The sequence below is a fragment of the Balaenoptera musculus genome, chromosome 14 (genome assembly GCF_009873245.2).
Source record: "Balaenoptera musculus isolate JJ_BM4_2016_0621 chromosome 14, mBalMus1.pri.v3, whole genome shotgun sequence".
In the NCBI taxonomy this organism is placed as follows: domain Eukaryota; kingdom Metazoa; phylum Chordata; class Mammalia; order Artiodactyla; family Balaenopteridae; genus Balaenoptera; species Balaenoptera musculus.
In genome coordinates this window covers 27,044,750-27,055,597 of record NC_045798.1, presented here as the reverse complement: position 1 = coordinate 27,055,597, position 10,848 = coordinate 27,044,750, and the positions used below count along the sequence as shown (strand labels likewise).

The 10,848-nt window shown below is 57.0% G+C and overlaps 1 protein-coding gene and 1 pseudogene across 1 annotated transcript; both read left to right on the top strand.

Moving 5' to 3' along the window:
- The first annotated feature begins 2,438 nt into the window (after positions 1–2,438).
- On the top strand, positions 2,439–7,811 carry LOC118879966 (annotated as a pseudogene).
- Positions 7,812–8,099: 288 nt separating this feature from the next.
- THAP7 (THAP domain containing 7) lies at positions 8,100–10,425 on the top strand. Its single transcript, XM_036823265.1, has 5 exons — positions 8,100–8,196; positions 8,369–8,448; positions 8,766–8,921; positions 9,400–9,540; positions 9,739–10,425. The coding sequence occupies exons 2-5, from the start codon at positions 8,369–8,371 to the stop codon at positions 10,301–10,303; spliced, it is 942 nt and encodes a 313-aa protein (XP_036679160.1). The 5' UTR covers positions 8,100–8,196; the 3' UTR covers positions 10,304–10,425.
- The last annotated feature ends 423 nt before the right edge of the window (positions 10,426–10,848 follow it).

Genomic DNA, 10,848 nt, shown 5'->3' with positions numbered 1-10,848 from the left:
CCCTGGTTGGGGAACTAAGATTCCACATGCCGCATGGCACCACCTAAAAAAAAAAAAAAAAAGAGAAAAAGTAATGAAGTACTGACACATGTGACAACATGGATGAACCTTAGAAACATTATGCTAAGTGAAAGAAGTTAATCATAAAAGACCACATACTGTACGACTCCATTCATATGAAACGTCCAGAATAGGCAAATATACAGAGACAGAAAGAAGATGAGAGGTTGCCTAGGGCTGGGAGAGGGGAGGAATTGGGGATTGACAGCTAAAGGGTATAGGTTTCTTTGGGGGATAAAAATGTTCTAAAACTGATAGTGGTGGTGGTTGCACAACTGTGAATATACAAAAAAAAACATTGAATTGTGCACCACTTTAAATGGGTGATGTTTGATATGTGGATTATATCTCAGGAAAGCTATTAATAAATTAATAAATAAATAAAATCATGTTGTTTGGCCCAAATTGTATGGATAACAAATGTATACATGTATATACTAGCAGGAAAAACAAACAAAACAACCCTGGCATATTAACAATGTTTGTCTCTAGGTTGTGGCTTTATAGATTTTATTTCCTTTCTGTTTTTCTGCATGTTCCACACTTTCTACTCTAAATATGTGTTACTTTTACAATCAGAAAAATAAATCGTACTTAAGAAATGGCCGGTGGCAGAAGCTACAAGTCAGCTGCGCGCGCTACGCCCTGAAGGAGGGCACCCCCATCCCCAGGACGAGGCCCTAACGCCCTGAGACCTTCGGAGCCGAGAGGTGACTGAGGGTAAAGGCCCCCGACCCCGCGAGATAAGCGCCCCTGAAGCCTGCTCTCCCCGCCCCACGCGGGGCCGCTCCGGACGGCGACCCTCCGGCCTCCAGAGCGGTGAGACGACCTCGCGGTTTGAGCGCGGGACCGGACCAGGGGCGGCGGGACCCGACCAGGGGCGGCGGGACCCTCTCCTGCTTCCCCGGAAGAACCTGCCTTACTCCAGCCTGTCGTTACGCGACTGCCCGCGCCCTGAAGATAGGACACCGAGCGCAGCCCAGCCCTGCGGGCTCCCTGCGGCGGCCCCCCCCCCAGCGGCGGCCCCCCCCCGCAGCGGACAACAGCCAGGTTCGGCTGCGCAGACAAGGTCACGCCTCCTGGAAGCCGCCTAGCTGGCGTAGACAGAACAGGAAACCGGAGCGCCACTCCCACCTTAAGGCCAAGGTCTCGCGGGAACACCCACCTGCGCTCTTCCTTCGGCGACCCCGCAGCCTTCCCGCCAAATCCACGTCCAATCAGAACGCGCCACACTCTGGGTGTCGCATGCTAGCCAATCGGGAGCTGGATTCCAGACCTTGGCCCGCCCCATGGTGCTCCAGACCAATGGGTGTTGGCGGCGGCGCGTCCTAGGAGCGGCCGGCGCGGCAGCGGCAGTTGGGCGGCTGCAGCCGTTGAGGTCGGAGTGCGGTGGTGGCGCTCACCATGGTACAGCCGGGCGGGCGGGAGGCCTGGAGGCCGTGTCCCGGGCAGAGGGGTGGGGGCCGGGTCTGAAAAGATGCCCCAGGAGCCTCGTGTGGGCGTCCGCCCCCCCGATCGCGCGGCCAGAGCAGAGGCTGAAAAGGAGAACCTGCGAAGGCGGCATTCTCGGCCGTGGAGCCACAGTTCCCACGAGTAACAACGTCCGAGTCCGAGAGCCGCGGCAGTTACCTCGCCTCGGCACGTCGTCCCTGGGCTCAGGGGAGGCGGGCAGTCCTGGCTGTGGTGGTCGGGCTGCCCGGCGCGTGGACAGCGGGCACAGCGGGCAGGGCCGGCCTCCAGGGGTGGCGGGGGCCGTGCTGGGGAAGGAGGTCATCTGCTGAGAAGGGGACACAGGACTTGGTCTTGAGGAACTTTCAGAGAGGAAATGGAGCCGAGTACAGAAATGTAGACAAACTTCAGCAATCCAGGCGAGGTCGGCAGTGCGCTCGCTTTCTGTTGACAGCGAGGAATGACTTCCCCGAGCACTGCAATTCCTTTCATTGTTAGACAGTCAGATGGACGTGGCCTTACAAACCACGGAGCTCCCCAGCCGCATTTTGTAAATGAAGACATTGGGGTATTTCTTCGGATCACAGAGCTGGCTCTGATCACACTGGGGCTGAGCGAGTAGAATGACACATCAGGCATCCTGTGAAATACAGTGGATCTGGATTCAAAGCGAATAGTGTGCATTTGAAAATGGTGCGGTTGGGTGGATTTCAAAGGACTTCCCAGGGTGCCGATGGAGTCCTCCTCTGGGGGAGTGATTTCGTTGTCATTGGAGATCTTTCCCGAACCGAATGCTTCCCTCTGGGATGATGTTCGGGGATTGCTGCATCAAGCTGGTCTCTCCTGCTCTGAGACTGGGTGCTTGTATAACAGAAAACAGGACTTCAAGTTCTGAGGACTGTAAGTCAGAATTTAGTGTGGGTGGCACACCTCAAATTTCATGTGATCTCCTCTGTGTATATGTAAGGATGATGTGTCTAAAATCAGACATGTGATTAGGGACTGTAGACTTACATTCCCAGCAGGAAAGAAATGGTACATTCAGAATAGGTACTCACAGGACAATCTTTAAGAAGATACAATTTATAAAGATACGGGCAGGGTTTAAGGAAACCACCAAAGGACAGTGCAGTATCCCAGCACTTGTGCCATCTGGGAGCCATTAACTCCTAGGCTGGAAGAGGCGAGGGGATGGAGTGCTTATGAGAAGCTCAGAGGGTAGGTTTATGACAAGAGCTGACTGCTGACACTCTGTGCCCTTGTAAAGGAACTCAAGTGACCCAAGGCAGCCCGGCAGGGAGGGAGCCAGGGTCAAGCACCCTGACCACACCTTCCTCTAACCTCCAGCTCTTGCTGGTGCCTGACATTGGCTAAAGCAACCAGAAGCCAGGGGGCACAGTCCACATGGGTCAGCCTCCTTGAGCACAGAGCTGGACAGAGAACAGAGGCTAGACCTAGAGGGGCAGATGAAACACACACAGTGATCACCCATGCTTGGGCCACGGTGGCCTCTGTCCCAGTCCACTTTTCCTTTCCCAACTCTACTACCACTTACCTTATCATTTGGTCAGGACACAATAAAAACTGCTATATTCTTCAGAGAATTACTGTGACTAGCCGTAACATGGAGTTTATTATTGACATTATACGGCTTGCAAAATTTTAAATAACCGAATTTTTGTATAGTAGCAAACACTTAGGTTCTGGGGCTAATTCTGGCATTCACTATCGGCTAGGGTGGTTAAGAGCAAGCCAGTTTTCACAGGGATAAAAGGGTCACATAAGCCTCCTGGAAAAGAAAATAAGGTATGAGAAAGCCCCAGACACTCTGAAGCACATACAAACATTAAATTATATTTTGCCTGCCACATAGTGACAACTGCCTTGAAGCTGGGGGGCCTCACATTTATGTTCTGGTTCCCAGCGCGAGTGCATCTCTATCCACGTGGGGCAGGCGGGGGTCCAGATCGGCAATGCCTGCTGGGAGCTGTACTGCCTTGAACATGGAATTCAGCCCGACGGCCAGATGCCAAGCGACAAAACCATCGGCGGTGGGGATGACTCATTCAACACGTTCTTCAGTGAGACCGGGGCTGGCAAGCATGTGCCCAGAGCCGTGTTTGTGGACCTGGAGCCCACCGTGGTCGGTAGGTACCCTGAGACTTAGAAGGGGAAGCACAGAACCTTTGCTGGGTTCCTCCCGATCAGAAGCCCGAGGTAGTTTCCAAGGGGAGCTGCCAGGAGAGAGCACCTTTCAGTGGCGGCCACCCAGGAGACAACCCAGGAGAATGTCACCCTAGAGCCCGTGAGACCCAGGCCACAGAGGGCGCCCAGCAAAAGTCACGCTGATGTCTAGTATGTCAGGGCCATTTCAGCAACACCCCGGGTGTAGCTGTGGGTGTGAACGAAACATGCATGCGCAGAACCGCCTGTGCGGTGTCAGCACTCCCCCGCCTTTGGGAACTGGCCACACTGGCATTTGTTCCCCGGGTTGACTGGACCTTCCCGGAGCCATAAACGGCAGATAAGGCACGTGTATCACACGGAGACCTTTTCTGTGAGACGCTGATGCTGCTGGCCTGCGAGGCGCAGCACGTGCCTGTAGAATTGAAGGTTTCCCCGGACCTGGCCATCCCGGTGAGTCAGCGACCGTCCTTAGAGTCTCGGGCACACTGTCCTCTCTGCAGATGAAGTGCGCACGGGGACCTACAGGCAGCTCTTCCACCCGGAGCAGCTGATCACCGGGAAGGAGGACGCGGCCAATAACTACGCCAGAGGCCATTACACCATCGGCAAGGAGATCGTCGATCTGGTCCTGGACCGGATCCGCAAACTGGTGAGAAGGGCCCTGGGAAGGCCTCCTGGACAGAAGGGGAGGCCCGGGATCTCCCCGGGACATCACTTTGGCAAAACCCAGCAGAACCATGAGTGCAGGGTCTTCCTTTCCGGTGTGGCCGCAGTGCGTCCACGTCTGTAACTGCTAAGTGTGATGCCTGTTCCCTGTGGATGGGTTGAACCCGTATAGTGAACCTGCAGAGGAAGAGTGTGCCGTGACCGGGGCCCTTTGGGGCCCATGGGGGTGGTGGCACGGCTCGTGCGGGCGTGGCCTCACGGCCTCTGCTCTCCCGCAGGCGGACCTGTGCACGGGCCTGCAGGGCTTCCTCATCTTCCACAGCTTCGGGGGCGGCACCGGCTCGGGCTTTGCGTCTCTGCTCATGGAGCGGCTCTCTGTGGACTACGGCAAGAAGTCCAAGCTGGAGTTCGCCATCTACCCGGCCCCCCAGGTGTCCACGGCCGTGGTGGAGCCCTACAACTCCATCCTGACCACGCACACGACCCTGGAGCACTCGGACTGTGCCTTCATGGTGGACAACGAGGCCATCTATGACATCTGTCGGCGCAACCTGGACATCGAGCGGCCCACGTACACCAACCTTAACCGTCTGATCGGGCAGATCGTGTCCTCCATCACGGCCTCCCTGCGCTTTGACGGCGCCCTCAACGTGGACCTGACGGAATTCCAGACCAACCTGGTGCCCTACCCCCGCATCCACTTCCCCTGGCCACATACGCCCCGGTCATCTCGGCCGAGAAGGCCTACCATGAGCAGCTGTCCGTGGCCGAGATCACCAACGCCTGCTTCGAGCCGGCCAACCAGATGGTCAAGTGTGACCCTCGCCACGGCAAGTACATGGCCTGCTGCATGCTGTACAGGGGGGACGTGGTCCCCAAAGACGTCAATGCGGCCATCGCCACCATCAAGACCAAGCGCACCATCCAGTTTGTGGACTGGTGCCCGACTGGGTTCAAGGTAGGCTGGGCGGTAACGCGTGTTCACCTTTCCGCCCGCGGCAGATCCTGGGACGGGGTGCTGCCCCTTTGTGGAGGGTACCCTGTTCCAGGGCAGCTGCACTGCAGGGAGAACAAGTTTAGTAATTAATTTGCTAGGTGCCTTGATCTTTAGCAAGGACTTTATGTACCCTTATTTCTTACAACCAACCTGTAACACTCATGGGCTAATACTACTAATATCTTACAGTTTAGAGACTGAGGCTGAGACAGCTTTTAGTATCTAACAGCCTCAGGGGCAGCGAGTGATGGAGGGAGCTTTCAGGGACGTCTGACTGCAGCATGTCTGTCCTCCACATTTTCCCACTCTTGCTCAAGAAGCTTGTCAGGGTCTATGGTATCATTTTGTGTTAGAAATCATGGTTTTTAGATTTCACATTACTTCAGTCACCAGTTGTCACTGCATTTTAGGCAACATTTATGTTTCTGTAGACAGAATTTTAAATTCATTATACAGTGTTTTCTGTGGGGCCAAGGGTGGTTCACTGCTGTTACTCCAAACCAGACTTGGAACACTGCCTCGCACACAAAATCACACTGATAATTAGGTGGCTCCTTCAACCGTGTTTAGTGTCACGATGCAACGTCTACCCAGAGAAAAGCAACATGTATCTGGAAGCCAAGTAACATGTTAGACCTACTGTGATCGCCAGGCTAAGTGCCTCGCCATGCCTGGGATCGTTAACTCTGCCCCCTCTTCTTCATTAAAAGTCCTTGTTCACAATTGATCTTCCACGTTAGAAAAAGTGCTAGATCCTGCACTCGTGAGCCCTGATGAGTTCCTGAGGTGTTTGGGGAGTTGCACGTTCCAGGGTCATTGCAGATTGAAAATGAAGAGAAGTAGCAGCAATATGTGTGTCATCCTATTCCCATTTGCAAAGGCCAGAGCTTGCCTCTGACTACAGACAATTTGTTGCACCCACCTGGCCTCTGTCAGCCCCACTTTAAGACACCCTGACACAGACCATCTCTGAGGGTGTAAGACCGACAGATGCAAAGTGACTCACAGAAAAAACTAAAGTCTATAACAGGTTTCACTGATCTGGAAATATTCATTACACCTTCCGTAAGAGGTTTGCAGACCTCAGAGGTTATAGGTGGGGGTTGAAACCTTCCATTCTTGACCTCTTTCAGTCATCTCACCATGACCTTCGGAAGGCAAGGACATCCAAGGCAGCCGCAGCTGGGTGGCACTTTGGGGTGTGCTGTGCCCTGTGCCCGGGCTTTCCCTCCTGGCTGAGTCTCTGTGAGCCAGTAGGGAGGCCGGTCTTGGGAGGAGGTACAGGAAGTCACAGCTTCTGTCCCCACAGAAGACAGTTCTCCCTCAGATGGAGCACGTTGAATTCTCATTGCCCGTTGTTTGTCCTCCTCCAGCATGATGTTCCCTGAGCTGTCAAAGACTCTAGCTGGTGTTTATTACTCTACAGGTACTTTAAAGCATAAATGGAATTCAAGTTGCTTTTCTTTTTACCAAGTATACAGTATATCTTGGACATATTTACATGCCAGGACAGATTTCTCATTCTTTTTTATGATCATACACTGTTCTACTGTAGGGAGCGTATGATAATTTAACTAGTTTCCACAAAGGACATTTGTTTCCAGTTTTGCCATTTCAGATGGTGCTTCACAAAGTGAAAATATTAAGTCAAAGGATATTAAATGTTAGCATATACTGGTACAAAACAAAGTATCAATTCCTACAGGGCATAATTTACGGCCTGTTTTTAAACACGGCCCCCATTTTTAAAAACAACCTACAATTTCTGAGGCCACAGTAAAAACTTCACCATGAAAAATAAATAAATAAATAAACTTCACCATGTTCCCCTTCTCTGGCAGGTGGGCATCAACTACCAGCCCCCCACGGTGGTCCCGGGGGGAGACCTAGCCAAGGTGCAGCGGGCCGTGTGCATGCTGAGCAACACCACGGCCATCGCCGAGGCCTGGGCCCGCCTAGACCACAAGTTCGACCTCATGTACGCCAAGCGCGCCTTCGTGCACTGGTACGTGGGGGAGGGCATGGAGGAGGGCGAGTTCTCGGAGGCCCGGGAGGACCTGGCAGCGCTGGAGAAAGATTACGAAGAGGTGGGCGTGGACTCGGTGGAAGCAGAGGCCGAGGAAGGGGAAGAGTACTGAATGCGAGGGCGCGGCTATAGGCCCCCTGTCCCCCGACTGTCACGTTACAGATGTGTTTACCTATTAAAGTTTCTCTATTGAGCATAGTCTGCCCTGTGCTGCACTTCGACCAAATTCCCACGCCAGATACCTTCCTTTTCCAAGTGAATTTCTAGGGAAACTATGTTCCTCCCGGACAGAAAAGATGCAGTAGGTCCGTACGTCTGTCTTGCTACACAGAGCAGTCAGCTGCCGCGTTACCTCCCCGAAAAAGGCTTGAGAGTGAGGGGCGGGAAACCGGGAAGCGCTCTCCGCCTAAACACCTGGAGTCCTTCGCGCTGGCCAAGGCGCTCCTCGGGGGCCGGAAGTGGGCCGGTTCTGGTCGTCGGAGTCGCGGGCCCGCCGCGTTTGCCCCGCCCCGCACGAACCCACTCCCGCGCCCCTACCCCGGAGGAGCTGCCCCAGAACCTCCCGCCCGGCCCAGAAGAGGCACCTCTCCCGTAGGAAGCGTGCGCGCCAGCTCCGCCGGGCTCGTTCCCGTCGTAGGCGTTTCCCGACCCGGGCGGCGTGAGAGACCCCCGCGGCCCCTCCCCGGGCTCGCTCTGCAGTTTCCGGGACCCGCCCCTCGGGGAACGCCGCGCGCTTCCGCGTTTCTATGGTACTGACTTCCGCCGCGAGCCAAACCGCGCGATACTTCGGCGGCGCAGCAATGGCGAGACCGTGAGTGCCGCAAGCGGGAGTCGGGAGAACAGGCTGGGACGGGGTTCGGGCGAGATCGGGCCGGGGAAGACACGCCACGCCGGGGCCGCTTGCAGTGGGGTGGCAGCCTGGGGCGCGAAGCCCCTCCGGGCCCTGACGGCCGCCCACGACCGAGCTCCCGCCTCTTCCCCAGATGCCGCGTCACTGCTCCGCCGCCGGCTGCTGCACACGAGACACGCGCGAGACGCGCAACCGCGGCATCTCTTTCCACAGGTCAGCGCGCGTGCGCGCCGGCGCGCGGAGGGTCCCCTACGCATGCGCCCGTCCTGCCGCCTCGCGGAGCTACTGCGCACGCGCCTCCGTGGTCGGGGCGGGGCTTGAGTGGGAGACTGGGTTGGGGGAGAGGGGTGGTCAGCCTGCTCGGGCCAGCTGCTTCGAGTCTCACCTACGTGATGATGTTCAGCGAGTCTCTTTTCCTCTGGAGGCCTCAGCTTCCTTGTCTGTGCGCAGGCAGTGTCAGCGCGAGGTCTGGGGGCGGCATGAGCGGGGCCGGCCTTTCCCGTCGGGCTCACGGGCTTGTGGCCCCGCAGGCTCCCCAAAAAGGACAATCCAAGGCGGGGCTTGTGGTTGGCCAACTGCCAGCGGCTGGACCCCAGCGGCCAGGGCCTGTGGGACCCGGCGTCCGAGTACATCTACTTCTGCTCCAAGCACTTCGAGGAGAACTGCTTTGAACTGGTGGGAATCAGGTGAGCCTCCTGGCAGCTGGAAGTGGGCAGGGCGTGGGCAGTGGGGTGGCGGCCAGCCAGTGGGGAGGTCCCCGGAGCAGCAGCTCTGGTTTCTCCAGCTGGGAACCTCAGCTTCCTCTCCCGACAGACCTGGGCAGTGAGACCCACGCCCTAGGGATCACTGTGCCAGAGCGCGCTCCCTGCAACCCCAGCCCTCCCTACAAGTGCACAAACGGAATCAGTTCTTTTGGCTGGGCCACCCCGTTCTGGTGGAGCCTTTCCACACTCTTTAACTCTGAGGAGTCTTGCAGGGAAGAGATTGGTGGGGACCTTAACTTGGCATTCCCCAGACTCATTGTTGGCAGGGTGCCTCCCACCTCCCACAGAGCTAACCCGACAGCCTGCTGGCGTGCTGGAGGGCCTGCTGGCTACACGCCCTGCGGGTGGGCTGGGGCGGCAGGGCTTTGTTCCACCTCATCCAGACCGCTTTCCCCCGCAGTGGGTATCACAGGCTGAAGGAGGGAGCAGTTCCGACGATATTTGAGTCTTTTTCCAAGTTGCGTCGAACAACCAAGACCAAGGGGCACAGTTACCCCCCTGGCCCCCCTGACGTCAGCCGGCTCCGGCGATGCAGGAAGCGGTACGTGCTGCAACGGAGGGGGAGGTGCCCCACTGCACCCCAGGTCTGAGGGACTGGGCTTTAGGGTGCCTGACAGCAGCCTTGCTGGACAGGGTTCTGAGCCCGTGGAGTGGGTTCAGGGATGGGGGTTAGATGAGCTGGTGAAGTGGGGTCAGCGAGCCCTGAGCCTGGCCTGTCAGTCTCTCTCTCTTCCCCCAGCTGCTCTGAGGGCCGAGGGCCCACAACTCCATTTTGCCCACCTCCACCTGCTGACATCACCTGCTTTCCTGTGGAAGAGGCCTCAGCACCTGCCGCCTTACCTGCCTCCCCCACCGGGAGGCTGGAGCCTGGCCTCAGCAGCCCCTTCTCAGACCTCCTGGGGCCCCTGGGTGCCCAGGCAGATGAAGCAGGCTGCAGCACCCAGCCTTCACCTGAGCGGGAGCCAGAGCGACAGCCGTCCCCGCTGGAGCCGAGGCCCGTCTCACCCTCGGCCTACATGCTGCGCCTCCCGCCGCCCGCCGGAGCCTACATCCAGAATGAGCACAGCTACCAGGTGGGCAGTGCCCTGCTCTGGAAGCGGCGGGCTGAGGCTGCACTCGATGCCCTGGACAAGGCCCAGCGCCAGCTGCAGGCCTGCAAGCGGCGGGAGCAGCGGCTGCGGCTGCGGCTGACCAAGCTGCAGCAGGAGCGGGCACGGGAAAAGCGGGCACAGGCCGATGCCCGCCAGACTCTGAAGGAGCACGTGCAGGACTTTGCCATGCAGCTGAGTAGCAGCATGGCCTGAGTGAGGTCCGCCCGGCAGGGCTTCAGCCTCTTTCTCCCTCAGTATCCACCTGGAGAGGATCTGATCTGAGCTGCGTCCACCAGCCCTGCCAGATGCCATAATAAAGTGGATTCTACAAAGAAGCCCTGCTCTCTGGCTCAGCTGGGGGCTGGGGCCCTTCCCCTGGGTACCAGGCCCGTTTCCCCAAATTGGCTGTAGCACCCAGAGGGCTCAGGCCCTGGAGTTCAAGCCCTTGGCTGTGGAGAGCAGAAAGCCCTCACTGTACAGCTCTGTGTCCCACAGGGCTCTCTGAGGGGTCGTGTGAGTAGAGGTTCGGTGGCAATACTGGGCACCCTTTCCTTGGCACCTGAAACAGCCTTGACTTAGCCAGCTAGTCTCTGAAGACACCCATGAAACCCAGGCCAGGCTCAGTTCTTTTTCAGGGAAACAACAGGCTTCCGTCCCCAGAGCCAATCTGCCCAGCAGTCAGACCTGGCATGAGCTCCAGCTGCTGGTCAGCCCCCCCACTCACCACCAGGCCTGTCCCATCTGAAAAACGGACAAGA

What these genes read in the sequence shown, in the direction of transcription:
- THAP7 (XM_036823265.1), top strand. Translation starts at nt 8,369, where the DNA reads ATGCCGCGTCACTGCTCCGCCGCCGGCTGCTGCACACGAGACACGCGC. An exon ending in CGCGGCATCTCTTTCCACAG is followed by an intron (nt 8,449 to 8,765) that starts GTCAGCGCGCGT and finishes GTGGCCCCGCAG; the next exon opens with GCTCCCCAAAAAGGACAATC. An exon ending in TTTGAACTGGTGGGAATCAG is followed by an intron (nt 8,922 to 9,399) that starts GTGAGCCTCCTG and finishes TTTCCCCCGCAG; the next exon opens with TGGGTATCACAGGCTGAAGG.